At 40.3% G+C, this 24658-nt stretch overlaps 1 protein-coding gene across 2 annotated transcripts in view; it reads right to left on the bottom strand.

The window, feature by feature from the left end:
• LOC106054506 (ras-GEF domain-containing family member 1B-like) overlaps positions 1–24658 on the bottom strand; it is a 116040-nt gene that overhangs the window by 20207 nt on the left and 71175 nt on the right. For both annotated transcript variants that reach the window (XM_056018724.1, XM_056018725.1), the window contains exon 7: positions 23384–23437. In XM_056018724.1, the coding sequence (XP_055874699.1) occupies positions 23384–23437 (54 nt within the window). The remainder of the gene's footprint in view (positions 1–23383; positions 23438–24658) is intronic.

The raw sequence follows: 24658 nt of genomic DNA on the forward strand, positions 1-24658 counted from the left end.
GACGTCTGCCAGACAGGATTGACCTCCGCGATAGGGGAAAGGGGGGGGGAGTGTCCAGGTGATAAAACTTAATGAGAAATGTCATAAAAGGGGGCCGGGTCATAGCCTACGAAGGTCACGTCTGGATGCATGAGTTTGATTTTATGACATGTATGACCTTTCCAATCTCACACAATGGTCGCTATGTGCCTCACACGGCTCAGATCTATGCCTTCCTCACACAAGCGAAACATATCACAGCCAAGGTGCGTCTACATCAGGGAACGACAACTCTGCATTGTGTTCGTTCACATGGCCACGATTATCTCCCTTTCTTGGCCATTGAACTCATTTACTTCCAGGTGCGAGTTAGTTCCCTCCCCTACAACCCCTTTCTGACCTAAGTTACATCTTAAGGAAGGTATGGGGTAGCTTTGGGAAAAACTTGCTCACCAGATGGCACCACGCACATGTTGTTGTTGTTTTTTTTTTTTGGGGGGGGGGGGGCTTAGAAAACAGGGCGCTGACAGGTTCATCAGGTCACGGGCACAGTCTTACATTAGATATTTTCATTTAAAAAAATAGGAAAGTAGTGATTTCTGAGAAGGTTGAGAAATTAGGGATACCACTACAATTTTTTTTAAAAGACCAAGATCTAAGGGAGTTTTATTGCCAAAGAGAAAAGTAAACATATGTTTAAAAAAAATCTGACTCGATCTATGCATAATTATCAACAATAAACGTAAGGCATCTTCTTTGAGTCTTAAATTAATTATGATAATGACTATGATGATAAAAAAAAAAGTCAGACCTAAAATATAGATCTACTCTTATATATATATATATATATATATATATATATATATATATATATATATATATATATATATATATATATAATAATTCCTCTTGTAATTTTGCAAACTCTTCACGAGTGGGTGGACACGCTATCAAAAACGGATCTAATGATTTTTCTAGAAATTTGACAGTTTATGAATAATTTAGTTGAGAAAAGAAATACTAGCCAATTGGCCATACAGTGAAAAATTGTTTGACCGGTACATTTTTATCAAAATATAACCATCTTAAAATTAAATTTCGAAATTTTGAACACGCTTTCAGCGGGAATTCCCGGACTCGTCACAAATGTTTCTTTGTATCCAGTAAACAGTTGAATAATTAAATAAATGCACGTGAACATTTGGCGCCACATTCCTACGAAGAAGTTAGCTGAAATGTAATAGAACTCACCGGAAAAGCACCTTACAATACTGATACATAGAATAAATAGAATGACAAATTTTGAAATGAGTATTTTATATGTGGAAAATGATGTGTCGTATATTTATTAAAGAGGAAATTACATCAACAAAAAAGTCCTTGTTCATTGTTGAAGCTTTAAAATAATATTTTTCTTGTGACTTTTAGATCTAAATGCTCCAAACAAAGGGGACATCATATGGAAGCTAGAGGCTAGATCTAGATCTATTCATAGTTTACCTGTATTCCCATCATAAAGGTTTACTCCAGCCAATTTTGAAAGCACAAGTGTCACAACAAAGAATCCTTTTAAGCAGCTATAGATCTAAGTGTTTCCAAGTAGAATTGGATAAATATTCTATATCCGTCGGGGCACACGTTCAAATATTTTGTTTATTCACAAATCCAACGAGAAATAATCTGAAGTTTTTTTTTTTTTAAAGATGCACTTTTAAATTTTAAACTTAAGTCGTCAGCACGCGAAAGCACGCGCTTAAACCACCAAGCGTGCAGAGCAGACGAGATTTTAAATTTAAATGCAGCCTATGGCGCAAGACGATGCAGAAATCTGGCCAACTGTTGGCTGTAAGCAATTTTATATAAACATTTGGGGAAGAGAGTAGTGACCACTTGATATTAGCCCCGCCTCCACCTTTTTTTTTTCTTTAAATATTTGTCACGATAAAAGATGGTAAAAAAAAATTGTAGTGAAGTGGTTGCGGTCTTGGTCTGGCTTGAGAGGAGGGGTGAGGGGGCGCAATGGAGAGACCCTCTTAAGTGACTTTCGACTTCAGTTGTGAAACAACAACTTGGCCTGACATTATCACAACTATCGAAACCTTGTTTTTACTGTAAACATTCGAGCATTTTTTTAGCCAATAATTAAATATTTACTCAATAGCGACTCAGCTGGGAAAACAAACACGTTTTAGGCGAAGTAATCCGTATCCAAAAGGCAGTATCAATAAATAACTATCTAGTTCTAAAACTATTTGTGTAGGAATGTGCTACATGGAAAAAAGGAGTTTATAAGTTGTAAAAAGTAAACTGATCACCCTCATTTTCCAGTTATTGTTATTTTTATGTTTATATACAACAATAATATTATTTTGTAATTTTTGTTTTTCTATACTGCCTGGATTCAGTCGCCAACAATAAAAAAAAATTCTGCTAAATTATTTAGGCATTTATCATAAACACTTATCACATTCATGCAATAGGATTGCAGTGTGGTGTGGCCACGTGGTAGAGTGTCACAATAAAAGTAGGGAGAGGTGTCACAGTTCAAATTCCAATGTAGATTGACAATTCGATTTTAGGACGTACCCAAGTCCACCCCACGCCACTCTAATGGGTGCCTGACGTTAGTTTATGAAGGTAGTGTTGATCTCTGTGCTGGCCACATGCCACCCTCGTTAACTATTGACCATAAAAACAGATAGGCTTTACAGTGGCGTAGCTAAGAAGGGGTGGGGGAGAGGAAGGGGAAAATTTGAAAATCCCCCCCGGGCCGCCACTTGAAGGGGGCCCCAAATGAGTATTTTTTACATTAAAAATTAATTATTACGCAAAAGTGCAGGGGCCCCCAAAGAGGTCAAGCCCCCGGGCCCCCAAACGATGGAAAATTCCAAGCTACGCCACTGAGGCTTCACAAAGTCTGAAAATAGTCCACCCAAAACTCTAATGGGTGCCTGACATTAGTTTATGAAGGTAAATGGTGTTGACCTCTGTGCTGGCCACGTGTCACCCTCGTTAGCTCTATGACTTAATAACTATAACAGTCTCAAAGAGGAGGGGAGGGGGCGAACAAATATGAACTGAACTAACGTGAGGATGCAGACAATCCATTTTAAACGTAATGTAATTTCAACCAGCAGATGAAATTTCATCCTCACAGCTAATATATTTTTACAGTAAAATTTATTTACAACTTAACTTTACTTCCCCTCAAAAAAAAATTCTTTAAATATATTTTAAAAGCTTCAATTGGTGGATATAAATAGACCAGGGACAGCCTTGTAGACTTTGGCTATTTCGGGCGATCAGATGGCAGGCTTAAGTGGAAATTGTCTAATGTACATATATAGAAAGAAGAAAAATTATAAACGGGGAAAAAATTGAAGTTTTGTGATAACTTTCCATTCCGTGGAGACCAAGTTTCTATTTCTGTGACGAAACGTAAGAAATGTTTGAAGTAACTGTTTCCAAAAGTAGGTCACACCAGCCTTGTGATTACACTAGAAGTCTTAAAAAAGGCGGGAACGAAACATGAATCTCATTGCGCAGAAACTACAAAGATAGAACTGACAATCTTTCAAAGGGGTCAAGCGATGTAAAGTTTGGGTCATTCGATGTAAAGTTTAGGTCATGCGATGTAAAGTTTGGGTCCTTCGATGTAAAGTTTGGGTCATTCGATGTAAAGTTTGGGTCATTCGATGTAACGTTTCACAGAAACGACATGAAAAAAAAAGGATCTATATTCTATAACAGGAGGTGCGGTGGATGAGCGGAAAAGCGCTTGACTTCCGAACCGGGGACCGGGGTTCGAATCCTGGTGAAGACTGGGATTTTTAATTTCGGGATCTTCAGGCGCCTCTGAGTCCGCCCAGCTCTAATGGGTACCTGACATTAGTTAGTTAGGGAAAAGTAAAGGCGGTTGGTCGTTGTGCTGGCCACATGACACCCTTGTTAACAGTGGGCCACAGAAACAGATGACCTTTACATCATCTGCCTTATAGACCACTAGGTCTGAAAGGGGAAATTTACTTTTTTAAAAATATATTCTATAACAGCGTGGCCTGAATAGGGGTCCCACGAACTACTGGAATAATTTACTTATAGGCCACTCGTGAATTAATCTCTCTAAACAAGGAAAAAAAAAATTATAAAAAAACAAAACAAAGCCGTGGCAACGCCATGATATAGGCTTTGTAATTATAATAACTTGGCTTCTCTATCTACTTGCTACTATAGGTAAGTTTAATATATATTGGTTACATTCGAGTTTCCCACGCACAAATTAGAAGACAAATTTCCTTATTGGTAGTAAAGATTATTATTATGTTAGAAACGAACGAGTATTCATTCTCTGGCGCTGCCAGGGTCGAGTTTCGTTAAAGAGAAACAAAATTCATTGTAGTCCCTTCATCAGTATCCACTGCGCAATTTTCTGGTGATGTGGCAGGTCTGCAGCTGTACCTCCCTCTGACAGGCAACGAGAATCTTCTTAGGAATGTTAAGGGCCTTGAAAGGTATCTATGTGGTCAGTTGTCATTGTCCCATCGGTTGATATAACAGTGACATGTATGTGTTCAATGTTTCTCCTCACTAAATCGCTTAATCTCCAAGCCTAGGCTCCAATATTTACGTTGTTTTTCCATTTCAGTATATTATGATTATTAATATATATGGTATAAATATATGCATATATAAACATTGCAGATATTATCAAGATTATGTAAAACTGACAGGGAGAATTTTATTTTAAATCTTGTTAACAGAAAAGAAAAAAATGAGCGCCAATCTAAGCCTCTCTATTTTTTTATTTTTTTTTACAAATACACAATTGTAAAGAATAGCCTCCCCTAAAATTGTTTTCCCAAAGTAAATTACTTTTCTTCATTATCTTTTATTTTTATCGGGTATTTCATTTTTTGGGGGGACTTTTATTTTAAAGCGGAAAATAAAGGGGGAAATATGAAGAAATGAGCTAGATCTATAAATAGTTTTTTTTTTCCCATTAGCTCTTATGAAGAAGACATCCTACGCGTGCCACGGCCATGAAGAGCAGGCGATGTCTAAATATAGCTTGCATAGTTTGTTTTTTTAAATAAGTGTTTTGGTTAGAGGATAACATTTTGCTTATTGACGAGATGGTGGCATGTTTATTTTTAGCAAATGGCCGATTGGGTACTTCCGGGGTCACAAGAAAGACAACTGTGTTCATAAGTATTGGCTGTTGGTGCCACCTACACACATTAACAGACGCAAGGAACGCGCAAAGGATTGGGGAAAGAAAAGAGGGGGGGGGGGATATATTACATAAGGAACGTAGATGGTCAGTGAGGGAACATTCTTTTTTTTTTTAAAGAATATACTATTTATATGAATACCGAAAAAATAAATGAATAAATAAATTAATTAATTAAAATTAAATAATTGATTCGGATGTTTCATTGTAGGATTAAAAATAGATTTTGTCCCTGGGAAAGGAATCTGGCCTGCCTGAAATTTTGAACCTTAAATAAGTTGGTCGTTGTGCTGACCGTACAATACCACGGCCACCTGTCTACTTCCACAAACCTAATGGAAATATATCCATAGTGAGCCTCAGAAACTAGTATTATAATCTAGCATAATTTCTTGCGGAGTTCCCCTTTCAGACCTTGTGGTCTATAAGGCAGATGATGTAAAGGTCATCTGTTTCTGTGGCCTACGGTTTACGACGGTGTCATGTGGCTAGCACAACGACCAACCTTACTCTTCCCCAACTAATGGACTCAAGGCCGCCCAAAAATCCCAGTCGGTATGGCAACCGCCTTTACTTTTCCCCAACTAATGTCAGGTACCCATTAGAGCTGGGTGGACTCAAGGGCGCCCAAAAATCTCGAAATTAAAAAAAACCAGTCTTCACCAGGTTTCGAACTCGGGACCTTGGTTTAAAAAAAGTAAAGTTCACTTTTTAGACCTTGGGATTTATAGGGCAGATGATGTAAGGGTAACAGTTTGTGGAGTCTAGGGCGGCCTCCCCATTCGTCGCTTTGAAGCGCCGCTTCTGATATACTACATTAGAATGTAGTAGCTTCACTTCCATCGAGGCGGGGGAGATGGGGGGGGGGGCGCGCTAAAAACAACAAATAAATAAAGACATCCCTCACACTACTGAGGTCACAAATAAGCTGAACTTCTGAGGCTTGCAACAGTACATGTGGTTAGGGGCTGAGTGGGGAAAAAAATGAAGAGAAGAAGGGTCAAGGTTAGGGAGGACGGGACAACCTGAGAGTAACCTGGGTCGCAACGATCTGTTTATAACAAAACCTCCCTTCACAGCACGCCCTTTCATCTCCACCCTTCTCTTCCATCCATTTTTTTTTAAACACTTGCGAGGGTCTTTAATCATAGTCACGTGACCTTTCCAGCATGTTCCTAATACACTATGGAAAGACATTCTCACGGGTGGAGAGCGAGAGAAAGAATGGGGGGGGGGCCGGGGCGGGTGGAGACAGGAATGTGTATATATGGACGGTGTTATGAATCGGCGAAATGTGGGATGCAAACCCAGGTGTCGTGATAACAGTAAAAGACAGTCACAAATCATACAGCTTAATTCACACAGGGACGGACTTAGGGGTGACGGAGTGGGGCAACCGCCCAGGGCCCCATCGTCCAAACATTCGTAGCCCTGATATGACACTTGCCCAGGGTCCCGCGCACTGGTACGGCTGCCTATGATTCATACAAGTCTCTCAAGGTATTTATGATAAAGCTCTGTGTTTAATATGTAGAGTATACGCAAAGAAAATAAACACCCCCCACTTCCCCAAACTGCCAAACTTTCATTAAATGCGTGCCCCATCGAGTAAGACGGGGAGGTTGCAGGACACGTCAATTCGATTCCACTGAAATCATGTAATGTTTTGGTTTGACTAAATAACGGAACATAATAAAGGAAACAAATATTGTTTTTTAAGATTTTGGCCATATTTTGGTTTTACAAAATAACGAAACATATTAAAACAAAAAAATACAAATTAAAGATTTTAGCCACTTTTTGGTTTGAAGGACGAATTATATTAAAAGATAAAGATAGAGATAAAGATTTTAGCCACGAAGAGTCAACGAAAAAATTGGTCCTTAACTAAATAAAAAAAAGAAGAATCTAGAAATGTAGTTTTGGTGTGTTCAGCAACAATCAACTACAATACAATCCCAGCGTGGCACCATAGCGCGTGAACGAGAAAGTCTAGACAACTGGGCGTTAGCTACATGTAAAATGTTTGTAAAATGTTTCGGATGTTCCTTAAGAGTTGAAGATAGTTTACTTCCTAGTCCAAACCTCCCGTAGGACGACGGGGGATGGGAGCGGGAAGGATTTGAACCCTCGACCATCGATAAATCAGAACGACAGTTCAACGCGCAAAACCGCACGACCAGGCAGACATCTGCTAATATCTGCATTTTTTTCGAGTATCTATATCTATAATGCTCTTCGTGGCCAAAACCTTGCGGGACAACAAGATGACAAAGTCATGGAAAGATAACTCTTTTTATTTCTGCAAGTCGGACTAGAGTTACTTTCGCGGTGACAGAGAGTGAGGCTCAGAAACAAACGAGGGTGGGGGCGTATGCTACTCCGCGGGTCGACTCGTTAACAATTAAACGAATTGTTCTGATTTTTTTTTTTTAAATGCTCGCTTTACTGTTTTGGTTAGCCGAGGATAGTTAAGTGTTCAGACGTGGCTTTAAATTGATACACATCCGAAATTTGATGCTGATGACGTAATTTCCGTTTATAGCAGAGCAAACGATTAGCGCCCCAGAAATTAAAGCCATGGGGAATATATTCCATGGAGGCCTGTATCCTACGTGTCTTCTGGTGAAAGACATTTTTTTTCTGCTCAGTTTTCACACTTTTCGGTTACACAAAAATTAACGAGACTTTTTAATGGAATGTAGACCCTCAATGTCCCCGAGACTGCTCAGTCTCTGGACAAACTAGGAGTGTAGAGTTTTCTTAAATTCGACCTTTTTTGCGCCTGTTTTAAAGTAGATTAGACTTCACGCTTGACTTCTCTCAACACATTCCATTCCTAAGTTCCCTTCTGCTAAGCAGAGATAAAAACAATGGCGTGGCGCCAAAAACAACATAGATTCTAGTTTTAAAAAAACACGAACTGTCACATCCGTTCAAACTTGTAACTCAAACAGGTGGCGGCCTTGCATAACGTCTGCTTGGGTAGCCGAGGAAATACCTAGGTAAGTGATGTCTTTTAAGTCGTCTGCACCTCTTGCGTACGCTATCCACCCACCCACCCCTTTTTCCTGTAAACATTGCTACAGATTCATATTCCAACGCAGTGTACATTTCTGAATACACGATGAAGCCAGTGGATCCCAAACTTTCAGAAGTAGGGGCCACAAAGAAACGATTGTGTCTAGCAATGGCAAGTCTGTTATTTTGATAGTTTAGTGTTAACACTGGAATCAATTTTAAATCGACTCCTTCCAGGGCACTGCCAACGTATAATATTTCGTTCCGGATACAACAGAATGAGACAACACGTGTTCCGGAAGATAAAAGTAGGGACTAGTGAAATTTGCCCTTGAGGAGGATTGTCTCCAGACCATTTCCTTCAAACTTGAAGACTTTATCGAGAAGCCTAAAAAAAGACTTTAGCCCACCCCCTTTTTTCCCTAAAAAAAAAAATTAAAGAAAAAAAATATACTGAGAGCTGCCAAATCTGGAAACCACTGCCCAGTTCATCTCAGATAATGGACTAGTCTGGAGCATCCAACATAGAAGAAAGACGTAAACATAAGAATGAAAGAATCAAGGGCAATAACTTATATATTCAATATATTAGAGACTTTTACAATTCAGTTTGATTACAGCATTTTATTCTTGCCCACATTCTGAGTTTAACTTCCGGTTCTCATTCAACAATATAAGCAAGAAAAAGAAGGGGGAGCAATATGGGGTAGGCCGGGGTGATATAATGGGACCCTAAGAAAAATATAAGAAACTAAACAAGAGAAGACTGGAACAGATTTTGAGATAAATAGACGAAATAAGCAATGTCAAGGACTCCTTTTTATTGAAAGATAACACTTGCCAACTATATACGAAATTATTTTTTTTCTTCTGTTTTTGGACATGACCTTACAGAGTTTATTGTACGCTGCCAAAAAAAGTGCACAGTAAAACTATTAAATGCTTTGAATAATATATTGTTCATCAATACTTCCGCACTCTGTATCCGGATACACTGAAAAAAAAATGCTATTTATAAATTTGCACCCATTAATGAAAAGCCACGTTGGTGAGTTTAGAGAGTATGTGAGTTTTGTAAATAAATATATTGTGCCTTGTTTTTAGCGACGGTAAAAAGTAGTGACGTAGTCAGACAGGCGAATGACGTTGCAGAATACGGGTACATGATAGGAGAAAAATATGGCTAGGGCTTGTAGAAAGATGGATATTGATATTGACTGCTAGTTCAACGACGGTTAGAGAGACAAGACGATCATCCCCATCTGTAAATAAACATCAGTTCAAGTCTTCACAAGTTTATCAAGCATGCTATAGTTAATTGTTGTCCCATTGAAAAGCTGCCCTGCCAGCTATCACGAGAACAGTTGCATATACGTGCACCAACTGTGCCAAACTCTGCCGCTCTAAAATTGGTTTGATCAGTCAATCCAGATTCTGACCCGTCTCAAGACGAAATCAAAGCCAGTAACTCATCTGGGCGCATCCATTTTCTTCCAAGACAGAAGAAGCCAAATACCCTTAAATGTGTTTGCACTCACATTAGAATAAGTGAAGTAGTCTCAGACAACACACACAATCCAAGCCGGGACACATCTCATGTAGAATGCGTAAATAAATAAAGTAATAAACAAGTAACACAATTCGAGAACCCCTGAGCTAGCTAGACAAAGTCAATCTGCTAGGGTACATTGCATATTGTGCAGACTTCACCCCGGAATGTGCATCTTGCAATGAGCGAGGGAACAGGAAGAAGAACTCATTAACCAAAACCATTGCGTTCATAGTTCAGCTGGAAGTTGGCAACAATTGAAACGCAAGGGCAGTAACTAGGTAATGTTGTTTCTTGCAGACGAGTTGTGAAATTAAAATAATTACGATTCAATTCTTACCCATTTCGATACCGTCTCCACTAATAATACAGTTTGAGGACCTCTAGAGAAATCCATGTCATTTGCACTCTATCATAGAAGTGCATAAATACACTACAGAATACAGGCAGTTGGTTAGGCATTGGATCTATGGGCGGGACTTGACACAAGTTATAGGTCAATAACAGAGCTAGCACTCGGGAAAGGCGGGGGTACAGTGCTAAGTAAGCATTGTACTTTTCCTGAAAAGTGACATTTTAAAAAAAAAATATTTTTACTGTTATTTATTATAATTTTTTCTGGAGATAGTCGCTTCCTCTATTTAAAGACGCCCCTAAGAACACTCCAATAGTTGCATGTTAATAGTTTTATTATCGGAAATATAGGAGACCATTTGCGAATATATAAAATTAAATAGATCCCACGATTTAATGGCTGCCTGGTCGTGTAGTATGCGCTCTGGACTGTGGTTCGAACCCTGCACCCCCCCCCCCTGCAGGAGGTTTGAATTCAATTCTATTAAATCTGAGGGAACATTCGAAAGACGTGAAACAGACAATCGATGATCAAACTCTATCTAGATGAGATCGATCTAGCAACTTAATGGTTCATTCAGGGCCGGCCTTAGATAATTTGAGGCCGTAAGCGAAGTGAATTAGATGGCCCCACATGAAATAGAAAAACAGCAAAAATAAATGCAATTTATTAAAAACCTAGAGAACTCCAACAATAGCACCGATGACAAGTTTCGATATTTCTTATCTTCTCTTGTGCGAGAGTCCCATCAATCGGAGCCTCAAAGAGGCTGCCTAGTTTGCCTAGGCATAAGGCCGGCCCTGGTTCATTATTACAGTTAACAAAAAAAGGACATTGGATTCTATTAAAAATATAACGATGATTGGGCATTTTATTTAGCATTTATTGAAAGTCCTCTAATTTAAAAGACAACAGTGACACTCACCTGATTAATATCTGTCATTTTTTTGTAAAGTCTATGTGAATATCCAACTTCTAAGAGTCAATCCATGAGAACATATTCCATTTAGTCAGCTTTAATGTTAGATCTAGATTCTAAGATCTGGCTCTAAGTCTAGATCTACATCCTAAACAAACTTTCCCAAGAAATAGCCTACTATATTTTAGAACGTAGATTGCTTTGCAAACTCTAGATCTATGAATGCTACACAGATGCCAGCGTATGCTTAGCAAACGCTACGATAGCAGACTACCACAAAAATTAGCACAGAAGCATATGAACTAATAGATCTTGTGGTTTTTTTTTTTAAATATATAGTCAATCGTGTGTCGCTCTGTTCAGGTCCATGTTGGATTCAGTTTAAGGGCAGACAACTTGCACACGAGAAAAATAAACAACGGGGCGAGTAATGCCCCCCTTTTCCTTCTTGGCCATCCCACGACCCGAGCGAATGAATGGAAGAAAGAGTTATGTTTGGCGCATTGACGAGAGGGAGAGAGAGGGAGAGAGAGAGAGCAGGGGTATGCAAGAGGTTGTCAGTCTCATGTCTGGTCTACCTTAGTGGATGATGACCCAGTTAGCATTTTGTTTACGTCACATGAGGCCTAAAAAAAATAGAGAGCTGTCTCATTTTATTGCAAGATCTATCTAGATGTTAAATCGCCACAAAGCTACCAAATGGCCCGTAAAGCCATTTGAATGCTACAATGGATGAAATCGTGGTTTTAGATTTACTTTATTATCCAAGTGGTTCTCAAAATATGGTCTGCGGACCCCAGTGGTCCGTGAGACGGCCGTAAGAGGTCTGCAGAAATATGAAAATTGTATACAATTAGAATAACTTCTTCGCTAAAAGTCAGTTTATCCGATCGGATTATTTTAATAATGAAATTGCTATTACTTCTATTATGTACTATTATGTACTATTTTGTACTATTCTTTGACGAACTAATTTGCATTCTATGCATTTGTGTTGCTTTTTCACTTAGGGGTCCGTGGACAAGTTTTGTCTACGTAAAGGGGTTTGAGAACCTTTGCATTATCCCATCTTTTAAAAAATATACATTTCTTTGCAAAGGAAATTGGTAATGTTAAGGGCCAACTGGATGTTTTCAGCGGCGCACAAACTATGGCCCGCGGGCTACATCCGGTCAATGACCCGGTGCTACTTAATGAAGCAGCGGAGGCCCTGATTTACTTCACGATTGTTAAGATTAGGGCACGTGACATGGGGCATTTAAATAGTCCTCGGGTGGAGAACTTTTGGCCCCAGTGGTTGCTAACATTGTATGCTTGAGTTTGAGGTAAAAGAGAAAAAAAATGCTTTAAAAAAAAAAGTCTCATGTAGGGGAAAGAACCGCACAACTACTGCCATGTATGCCAATACTTTAAAATTTTCTCCCTTTTTTACATATAAAAAATTAATTAATTACCACTAACTAATGAACTAATTGTGTGTTTTTTTTAATTGATTCACGTAGTGTCTTCGACAATTAATAATTACGCAAAGTTTTAAGTTGATCCGAGAATAGGAAGTAGGAGAAATAACGTGTACGAGATTTGTACCAGACAGACAGACAGACAGACAGAGTTGATAGAAGCATTGTAAATATGAGGACGCCCATACCTAATGTGTGTTCATTTATAAGCAATTTATGAATGTTATTCAATATCAATGTGACCATAATTTAATGTGGAAAAAAAAAAGGATTTAGACCAGGGGTTCTCAACCTCTGGGTCGCGACCCCCTTGGGGGTCGATTGACGATTTGCCAAGGGTCGCCTAAGACCATCAGAAAATATGGATTGTATATTGTCTACTCTTCTATTGTTGTATGTGAGTGCGGGGGGGGGGTCGCGGCAGAGTGGGGGATAGTAAAAAGGGGTCGCCGAGCATAAAAGGTTGAGAACCGCTGATGTAGACAAATGAAAATTAACACAAATTTGTAACGAAACATTTTAAATTGGAAGATTGATGGTCTGGCCAAGAGTGACGTCATTTGAGGATGCAACCCATCTATTTACCGAAAAGGTTAGCCGAGTGTGGACGGAGGGCCCCTAAGACCTGGGCTGTTTGAAGAGATGATCTGATGTGTACAGTCTGCTCGGTTGGAAGTCCTGTGTGGTCCTGGTTGTCGAAAGACGGGGGATGTGTATAATCTTCAAAGGCGGCGCTTAGAGAGAAGGTACAAAATTTGGATTTTTGACAGGGGAGGACATTGTAGGAGGTGGCAAAGTCTCAACTATTTCCAAAAAGTGCAGACAGTTGAGCTGCCAACAGGGTCGATCTTCTACAAAGTGGCGCCCCAAGCAAATATATACTCCCCCCCCCCCGGCCATTCCCTTATTTTTTTTGGAGAGAGGAGGGAAGAGATTTTTTTATGCCCTCGTTGGTCGCTCAGACGAGTGGTGGCCGAGTGGTAAAGCGCCTGGGTTCCGAACCAGGAATCCCGGATTCGAATCCTGGTGAAAACTGGGAAATTTTTATTTCGGGATCTTAAGGGCTCCTAGAAGCGAGACTTGTGACGTGACAACGAGCCATTGGTCTAAACTGCCCACAGGTTGTGACGTTGCAGGTCAGTATACAGGCCTTCTATCACGATTGGCCTCGCCCTGAGTCCATACTGCTCGGACATTAGTTGCGGAAAAGTAAAGGTGGTGGGTCCTTGTGCTGGTCACATGACACCCTCGTTAACCGTGGGCCACAGAAACAGATGACCTTTACATCATCTGCCCTATAGATCGCAAGGTCTGAAAGGGAAACTCAACTACTTTTTACATTAGTCGTTCACTGATGACGAAATAATTATCTCGATCTAAAGTCTAGAGACTGCTTCATAAAACCTAGGTCACAATAATAATAATAATAATAATAATAAGGCTTGTCTTCGAGTCCGAAGATTAGTGAGGAATGCAGTATTTCCCGTGACTGCGCAGCCCCAGCTGTGATCTACATATTTTGCCACATCCAGGAATCTAGATCTGGAGACTATATTGATATTATTGATCTATCTATTTCAAGTCTAAGTCTATTAAAATACCTTTTAAAAAGGCTAGTAGTTGATTCTAGGTCACAATAACTGAAAGTTAAAAGGTCTGGTTTGCTGTTGATCGTCTAGACGCCTGCAAACAAGGGATTTACAGTTCAACTCGGACCCCTCCCATCTCGAGTAAATGAGGTCACAACGGTGTGAGAAAATCTTCACTGACCAATGGCCACTCGTGGGATCGGACTGTCTTCGCGCCCCACAATACGCAATCAACAGACCAGCATTGTGGTAGCGTCTACGTCAACTGGCTGACCGCATCGTTGACTCCCTACCCCTCCCCTCCCTCCCGACATTCTTTTGAAACACTAGAGGGTTGTTTCACATCTGTACGTTACTGAGAGTGGTGTCCCCTTGAGGAATGACCGTTGATGTCGCTGAATGTCACGCTGCATCTCTACTATCGCGGTCATTTATTACTTTCCAGGACTCTTATTCTCTACTAGAGGCCAAAGTGTTTAAAGTAGGACACCACGAGGAGTATGAAATAATTGGGGGCCCCCTCCATCACGTAGACCTACTGTCAGATTATGTAACTCTACTATGATGCAATAAAGGAGAAAAAAAAGTTGGTAGTCAAAACTGTCGTAAAATCAAAAGAGAATGTGGCCCTGATTTATTGACCAAGAGAGCTAGAATGTGGCCCTGATTTATTGACCAAGAGAGCTAGAATGTGGACCTGATTTATTGACCAAGAGAGCTAGAATGTGGACCTGATTTATTGACCAAGAGAGCTAGAATGTGGCCCTGATTTATTGACCAAGAGAGCTAGAATGTGGCCCTGATTTATTGACCAAGAGAGCTAGAATGTGGACCTGATTTATTGACCAAGAGAGCTAGAATGTGGCCCTGATTTATTGACCAAGAGAGCTAGAATGTGGACCTGATTTATTGACCAAGAGAGCTAGAATGTGGCCCTGATTTATTGACCAAGAGAGCTAGAATGTGGCCCTGATTTATTGACCAAGAGAGCTAGAATGTGGACCTGATTTATTGACCAAGAGAGCTAGAATGTGGCCCTGATTTATTGACCAAGAGAGCTAGAATGTGGCCCTGATTTATTGACCAAGAGAGCTAGAATGTGGCCCTGATTTATTGACCAAGAGAGCTAGAATGTGGCCCTGATTTATTGACCAAGAGAGCTAGAATGTGGACCTGATTTATTGACCAAGAGAGCTAGAATGTTGACCTGATTTATTGACCAAGAGAGCAAGAATGTGGACCTGATTTATTGACCAAGAGAGCTAGAATGTGGACCTGATTTATTGACCAAGAGAGCTAGAATGTGGACCTGATTTATTGACCAAGAGAGCTAGAATGTGGACCTGATTTATTGACCAAGAGAGCTAGAATGTGGACCTGATTTATTGACCAAGAGAGCTAGAATGTGGCCCTGATTTATTGACCAAGAGAGCTAGAATGTGGACCTGATTTATTGACCAAGAGAGCTAGAATGTGGCCCTGATTTATTGACCAAGAGAGCTAGAATGTGGACCTGATTTATTGACCAAGAGAGCTAGAATGTGGCCCTGATTTATTGACCAAGAGAGCTAGAATGTGGACCTGATTTATTGACCAAGAGAGCTAGAATGTGGCCCTGATTTATTGACCAAGAGAGCTAGAATGTGGACCTGATTTATTGACCAAGAGAGCTAGAATGTGGCCCTGATTTATTGACCAAGAGAGCTAGAATGTGGCCCTGATTTATTGACCAAGAGAGCTAGAATGTGGACCTGATTTATTGACCAAGAGAGCTAGAATGTGGCCCTGATTTATTGACCAAGAGAGCTAGAATGTGGACCTGATTTATTGACCAAGAGAGCTAGAATGTGGACCTGATTTATTGACCAAGAGAGCTAGAATGTGGACCTGATTTATTGACCAAGAGAGCTAGAATGTGGACCTGATTTATTGACCAAGAGAGCTAGAATGTGGACCTGATTTATTGACCAAGAGAGCTAGAATGTGGACCTGATTTATTGACCAAGAGAGCTAGAATGTGGACCTGATTTATTGACCACCACAGGTAAAATGGGGAAGAGGAGGGGGGGGGGGCTGCTTTATTGACTAAAGACAAAGAAATTAAAGAGGATGGCCCCAAGTAGGATACCTGGCATATTTATCACGCGTCTTGCACACAAGGCGTGCTCTGTTGTCAGTGATAGACTATAACTTTATAGACACATCTGCAATTCAAGCCAGCCCTAAATGATCTAAATCTTCAATTTACTATTAGTGTAAATTTAAAAGATACATCTGGGTTGAGTCATATAAACTAAATATAAAGCATGCAGAATGGTTGCTTGAATTTGCATATTTAAAAAAAAAAAAAAAAAAAAAGCTGTCTATATATAGTTTTTGTCTTAAGCTATACAAAAAGGATTTCCGTCTTGTGCACGTCAGATGTCAAAATATTTTTGGGATGCACAGAACAGGGGAGACAATTTAAAACCTGAGTGACGTATTACTGTTTCCTGTTGGCTCAGCGTCGGCATCCCAGGAGGGGGGAGCGTAGGCGTCCATTTAAAGAAAAAAAAAAAAACACCAGTCAAATATGCAAAAAAATAACTTTAACCTTGTCATTTTTGTTTTCTTAACTCTTTGATTAGCGAAACTGTGAAAAGGAAATCACTAGCCTATATCTATCTTGGAATAACAGTGCATTTATCACTAGATAGAGAGTTAAATATTCCATTTAAAAAACGCTATATTGATAGATCACTCTGAAGGAACATCCGAAACATGTCAAACATTTTACAAACATTTTACAAAAAAAAAACAAAAAAAACAACACTTCTATGTGACGGACAATAACTATGATGAGTTTTTTTTTTGGGTCACTAGACACAGTTCAGGATGGCTGCCTGGTCGTGCGGTTTGCGCGCTGGACTGTCGTTCAGGTTTATCGATGGTCCAGGGTTCAAACCCTGCCCGCTCCCATCCCCCGTCGTCCTGCGGGAGGTTTGGACTAGGAAGTAATTATCTTCAACTCTGAAGGAACATCCGAAACATGTAAAACATTTTTTTACAGTTCAATAGAGGGTTGAGCCAATCACGTGGCTAAGGACTCTAAAATCGATTGGACCCCCCTCACCCCACACCCGTTAACGTTCCTGGTAAGCTCCATATTGTTGACTAAGAAACAAGGCCGTGAGATCTGATTCTAAATGTCCTGCACACAACTGACCCGCGGGCAGTGTGTGGAGCACGACGAGAGGCAATAGAAACGTCATTTAGCCGCGGCTAATTAATAGGGCAATTGATCAGGTGGCAAGTGTCACAAGTGCCCCCATCCATTGAAGCCACTATTGAAATGGGAGAGAATCATTCGCCGTGCTGTTAACATACATTGAGCAATAGTTAGCACGCTAGCCGTTTTCAGCCATATTTAGCACTTTAGCACCATTAGTTAATGCGACATTGAAACCAAATAAGATCTAATCTTGTTTTGGTATTTATCAACAGTTACACAACAAGTGAATAAATACAATGAGTTAGATATTATGCAAACTTTGGTTCCTCGAATTGTATTTCTCTCTCTGTCATATACTTTTACTCTTTTGGTCATTTTTTTTTTGTTAAAACATCTTTTTTCAAATTTGTATTTTCTGTCTGCCACTTTGTATGAATTTATATTTTTCTTCTCTCTCTCTCTCTCTCTGTGTCTGTACCTTCTCTTACACTCGTTACTCAATCTCTTTCCTTTCTGTCTTCCTCCCATTCATTCTCTCTGTCTATCCATTTCCTATCCCTCCTTCCGCCCTTTCTCTCTATCTCTTATTTCTTTCTCCTTTCTTCTGTTGCTCCTTCTTCCATCTCCATTCCTTCCTTAATCTTCCTCCTCATTTCTCTCTGTCTCCTTCACTCCCTCTATCTATCACTTCCGCCCTCCATCTTTCTGAGCAGTTATAATATTGTAGACCGATTTTAATTTAGGGTGCTGAAAACATTTAACCCAGCCAAGTAGACAACTTAAAATGTATGTTTTTATTATTATTATTATTATTTATTTTATATTTAGATTGGAAATTTTACAAAAATCTGCCCAAGAAGTGAAACATCGGCAGACGATGAAAAAGGGATATAATTTGAGAAGGAAAGGGAGACAAAAGAAAGGAAGAGAGGGGGGGCTGAAATAGAGGCAGAGAGAATAGAAAAGGTTTGAGAGAGAGAGAGAGAGAGAGAGAGAAAGAATCGGTATGAGAAAATAAGAAACAAAAACAAATAACTATATTTTAAGACGGGGGGTGGGAGGGGGAAATGTAAACACACCCGAGATCAATCCCAGCGTTGATTTCCAGACGAGGCGATTATATCAGAAACAATAGGGCGCTGGGAATCAGAAACAGCCCCCCCCCCCTATGTGGTGTCGACACGTAACTGGTAGGTGTTGACGGGACATGTCAGGCACCCGGAAGTGAGCCGGTTAGAACCCGGGGTGAGTTTCACGCTACAAGGTGAAGGGAGGCCATGTTTCAGGTGTTGCGAACCAGGTCAGATGAAAGGAGGTCAACGTGTTAAGAGCTACAGTGACATTGTAACTACCCTTACAGTGGCGTAGCAGGCACCCACATGAATGTAAAGAAAAAAAATTACAACGTACGGAATATTAAAATTTAAGATACTGACCATACTGACCAGATTGATCATACTGACCAGATTGATCATACTGACCAGATTGATCATACTGACCAGATTGATCATACTGACCATACTGACCAGATTGATCATACTGACCAGATTGATCATACTGACCATACTGACCAGATTGATCATACTGACCATACTGACCAGATTGATCATACTGACCATACTGACCAGATTGATCATACTGACCATACTGACCAGATAGCTCAAACTGATCATACTGACTATATACAATTACACGTGTTCATATAAGAGCGCAATCAATGATATAGATCATATCTACTAATGCTACTATTGATACTATCTTTATTATCCTGGAGGAAACATTCTTTTCCAATATATAAAAGTTCCTCTTTCAGAGCTTGCGATGTATAGGGCAGGTAATGTAAACGTCATCTGTCTTCCTGGCCCACGGTAAACGAGTGTGTCATATTGCCAGCACAACGACCAATCGTCACTTTTCCACAACTAATATCAGGTACCCATTAGAGCTGGGTGGACTCAGAGGCGCCCTAAAGAGCCCGAAATGAAAATCTGTCTTCACTAGAATTCGAGCCCTGGATCCTTTTTTCGGAAGCCAGGCGCTTTACAATTAACCAGCGCGCAAATCGTTAAATTGGTGCTGAATAAATATCCAGCAATTTCTCAGTGGTGCGAATTTGTGATAAATAACTATCTTTATTATCCTGGAGGAAACATTCTTTTCCAATATATAAAAGTTCCTCTTTCAGATCTTGCGATCTATAGGGCAGGTGATGTAAAGGCACATTCCTCGTCCCATATGCTAGGACAAATTTGTACAAATACTTCTTCCCTAGTGCTATTAGAGCATGGAATGGGTTGCCTGAGCTAGCCAGGAAAACCAGTGACTTGGCAGAATTTAAGTCATTGGTTAATATGCATGACTATATGCATGACGCGTAGGACGTAATCATCTTCTTTTTTGAAGTAACGTCTGTATTATATAAGATAAGATAACTTTTTTTTCACCAACAAAACGACACCGTTGGTCATAAATAAAAATAGAACCATTATCAGTTCCTATTTATTACATTTTTTTTTTGTTTTGTTTCTAAATCAGTAGAAGACACGACCAACTTTTTGATTAGCTGGCTGCGGAGTAACGCGAGAGAACTCTGGGGGCGGTACTACAACAAGCTCGAAATAAACAAACCACTTCCGGTATCTCGGGCACGTGACCCCGAGATGTAAACAGTTGAAGCAGGCGTAGAAGCCCGAGGAGGAAAAATTTGGGAGCGAGGGTCCATTGAGGATAACTCCGTGGAATGTTTTGAAGGATGACATTAACAGACGTGAGTGAATCAGATATCCCAGCATCCATAGATGTCAAAATACGATGTCGAAAATAGGTCACACACGATGCGTACCTAAGCAAGGGTCACACAATTAACTCCCAGCGTTCAAATTGAGTGAGAATGTAGAAGACATTAAAATCTACTTTTACCTTTTATAGATATACATCGGTGTTATGTATATATGTGCCATATTACATTTTAACAGTTATACAGTAGGAAAGATATGTTAATAAGTGCATTGATGGTCAAATTAGGGTTATAAGTAATTTGCAATCTCCAGTTTGTTACTAAAGCACAGCATGTATTACATCTTTTAATTAAAGATGATGATATACCGAAATACAAACAATTGTTTGGTATAGTTTCTTTCAGAGTGCGTGTTGACTGAGTCGTCAAACGCTGGTCATCCGAACCGAGAGCGTCTCCTGTTCGAAACTCGGCGAAGACTGGGATTTTGTATTTCGGGATTTTAAGAACGCCCCTGAGTGCACCCAGCAATAATGGAAACCTGGGATTAATTCTGAAAAGTATACGAGGTTGGTCATAGGACACACTTGTTAATCGTAGGCCATAAAAAACAGATGGCCTTTACATCGTCTGCTATGTAGATTGCAAAGATCTGAAAGGATACGTTGCAATTTGTTTTTAAATCGTTCGTTTAGTACACGTGTTCTTATTGGTTGGGAGAGGGAAAGAGGGGGGGGTGGATGTTAGTAGAGAAAGGGGGGGGGTCTAGTAGTGACCACGCATTCATGTCAGTGCAGTGTTGGTTTTAATGTGTAGATGCCCCGGGCAAGGCTTTTGTGTTGGTCCCTATCTTCTGTTAAAGAATTGAGTGAAAATGGGCTTATTTAATGCTATGGTAACAACTAATTAAAATATTCATATATTTGATAACTTTTTCTAAAAATAGTATGCATATTTAATTTTATTTCTAAGCTTGTGGTGGCCCCATTTAAGGGTAAAACACTGGGCGGCTCAACAGTGTACACTGCCGTAAATCCGGCCCTGAGTTTCAATGATTTCCCGTTGATCTGCTGATGTATTTACTGTTACTTGATGTGGTCACTTTTTCGTAATTGTGCGTGTGTGTGTGTCTGTATTTGTTCGCGTGTTGATGACCATGCGGTTCAAGCAATGTTGGTCTCAGCTAATAAAAAAAAAAAATGTCACCGCATCATGTGAAACGCGTCTAAAAGATTAACTACTTCCTGTAGAGAACCACTCAACTCAAATATGACAAGACGGAAGAAGGGATACAAATCAATTGGGATAGTTAAGAGAAAAAAATTAGTTTAGAGTAGTGGTTCCTTGTGCTTGCCAATTGTACAGATTTTATTCCTTTTTCACGAGATAAATACTTTCTTTTTTAAATCCACTACAGAACCTAAACAATCCATTTGTTTATATTATAAACAATTACTTCGACGTTATAGCAAGCTATTATTATTATTATTACTATTATTATTATTATTACTATTAGGCGAAAAACGAACTAATGGGCCTATTCATTCTCTGGCACTGCCAGGTCGAGCTTCGTTATAGAGAAACAAAAATTCATTGTAGTCCCTTTAGGCTAAGTGTTCTCTGAGACATTTTCTGGTGATGTGACAGGTCTGAAGCATAATTGAAAAAAAAAGTGACCCTCGCAACATAGAGGACAGAAGATAATTGATTACGGTTACCGAGGGTGTCATGTATCCAACATAATAACCAACCATCTTTACATTCACCCATCAATGTCAGGTACCCATTAGACTTTGGTGGACTCAGAAGCGTCATAAAAATCCCGGTCTTCATGCCGAGATTTGAACTCGAGACCTCCTAGGTTCGGAAGCCAAGCTTTTGACCACTCAGCCACAAGTGGTACGCACAGTGGAAAAGATAATGACACAAATATTAACACGGCAACTTTGATAAAGTTTTTCAATTAGATGAAAAGTCACATACAAACACTCACAACACACACAAACACACAGACACAAACACACAGAGACACACAGAGACACACATTCTTTGCGGTCCATGGAGCAGATGGTGTAAAGTTCATCTGTTTCTATGATCGACGGTTAAAGAAGGTGTCTCGTGTGGACAGCGCAAAGATCGACACCTTTACTATCAACAACTTCTAATATACCTTTAAGAGTATGATTGACCCAGAAATTCACTAAATTCAAAATCCCTGTATGCCAAATTCAACAAGGCAACGAAATCCCCATCACGAAATTCCCAATCCCCATGTATTTCCTGTAATATACTTTTTTTTAGCATAAAAAAGACAAGGGTTTTGAGGGTTTTGTTCTAGCACTTAAAGACTTGTTCTTTCTGATCGCTAAGGTCAACATCTCGCTGTTTTTTTTTTGTTGTTTTGCCACTGCTCTAGGAGTTGGCAGCTGTTTCATTTTCCTTGTCAAAGAAAAATTCGCACTGTTGGCAGCGAGGTTTGATAATTGTGACGTCGAAAGGTTCTACGTGAAAAGGGGGAGAGAATTCATGAATACTACGAGCAAGAAGAACTCGTTTACGTAAGGAGTAAGGACAAGATCACGCCAGTGTTCAAACCACGCGAGATTTAGTGACGTCTATCACCCTGTGACGTCAGTAGTGCTGGTTAGGCGGGAATGCATGGCAGTGAAATTCCGAGTCGTCTGGTGAATTATGGGAAATCAAAACTTGCGCAGACTTAATGTCTCGTATTTTTTTCTCTCTTGCCTCTTCAGTTAATTACTGTCAAATGATGACACTAAGTGGACTGGTCAGTATAACTGCAATAAGTCATGAGTCCTGACAGCATTAGTATAAGTAGCAACTTCAACATTTAAATGAACTTTTTCTAGAACTTGTAGCAGATAGTGTCACAAATGAATATATTCCAATGAACAGCAGCGTATAAGAGGATTGAGTTGCCAGCACAATCGTCAGTGATGACCCCTTAATTTTCTAGTGTATGTCATAACAAAAGCATAGTCATACTTCTAAACTTCGAGGAGAGAGAGAGAGAGAGAGAGAGAATGAGAGCGAGAGATAGTACAGCGTATAGATGGTTGAGTTGACAGCAATGGTAGACAGCTTATCCAAACAGTACCTTTATTGCAAAAGCCAAATTCTAATCCACAGGAAAAGAGAGAGAGAGAGAGAGAGAGAGAAAGGGAGTATACATTCTTAGACAGAGAGACAGAAAGAGACAGAGAGAATGATATGATACAGAAAAATAGATAAAGAGAGATATCCGGTATAGAGAGAAATAAAAAGAGAGAGAAAGAGAGAGTCCGTGATTTTAATTAGCTCTACTAAACTTACCTTTGTCTTGGGCTGTACGCACTGTGGCTGAGTGACTGTACCGAAGATGGTGGGCTGCGAAAACAAACAAACACATTAATAAACACATTAATAAACACATTAATAAACATAATTCTGACTCGTCCTTCTCACCACATACTCACAGAGAGAGAGAGAGAGAGAGAAAGAGAGAGAGAGAGAGAGATTGTCTTCTTTTAACCTAAACCCTCATGTTTCTCATCTATTGGTCGTTACATAAATGTGTCCGGGGGGGGGTATAATATAAGCGGACAATCACATGGACTGACATACAGACATTCAAACAGCATGATTCACAGGCAGAAAAAAAAAATTCCCAAAGACACAAACGGACTGTGAAATAACAAGACAGAAGGAACAAATAAGATAATAAAGCCGCGGTGAAAAAAATAATCTCTAATCCACGTGTACAGATTATATGACAATGTCAAGATTGAGCAGACGGTAGGAAAGTAACAGAGACGATTAACAATGGCGCGGCAAAGTATTCAATCACATTGAGTTACCAGCGAAGGTCAACTTGACCCAAATAGTCTCCAGACTTTCAATCAAATACGCGTGTCTAGGGTCAGACAGTCCCCGACGTAAACAAGACTGATGGCTAGCCAAACATGTTTGCGTTACAAAATAGAAAAGACTAGCCTACCCAGGTCCTGGGTTCGAATCTCGGTGACGACTGGGATTTTGGGTACCTGACTTAGGGCGCCTCAGAGTCCACCCAGCTGTAATGGGTACCTGACTTAGGGGGGCCCCAGAGTCCACCCAGCTGTAATGGGTAACTGACTTAGGGCGCCCCAGAGTCCACCCAGCTGTAATGGGTGCCTGACTTAGGGCGCCTCAGAGTCCACCCAGCTGTAATGGGTGCCTGACTTAGGGCGCCTCAGAGTCCACCCAGCTGTAATGGGTGCCTGACTTAGGGCGCCTCAGAGTCCACACAGCTGTAATGGGTGCCTGACTTGGGGCGCCTCAGAGTCCACACAGCTGTAATGGGTGCCTGAATTGGGGCGCCTCAGAGTCCACCCAGCTGTAATGGGTGCCTGACTTGGGGCGCCTCAGAGTCCACACAGCTGTAATGGGTGCCTGAATTGGGGCGCCTCAGAGTCCACCCAGCTGTTATGGGTGCCTGACTTGGGGCGCCTCAGAGTCCACCCAGCTGTAATGGGTGCCTGATTTGGGGCGCCTCAGAGTCTACACAGCTGTAATGGGTGCCTGACTTGGGGCGCCTCAGAGTCCACCCAGCTGTAATGGGTAACTGAC

The sequence above is a fragment of the Biomphalaria glabrata genome, chromosome 2 (assembly GCF_947242115.1).
Source record: "Biomphalaria glabrata chromosome 2, xgBioGlab47.1, whole genome shotgun sequence".
Taxonomy (NCBI): Eukaryota; Metazoa; Mollusca; class Gastropoda; family Planorbidae; genus Biomphalaria; species Biomphalaria glabrata.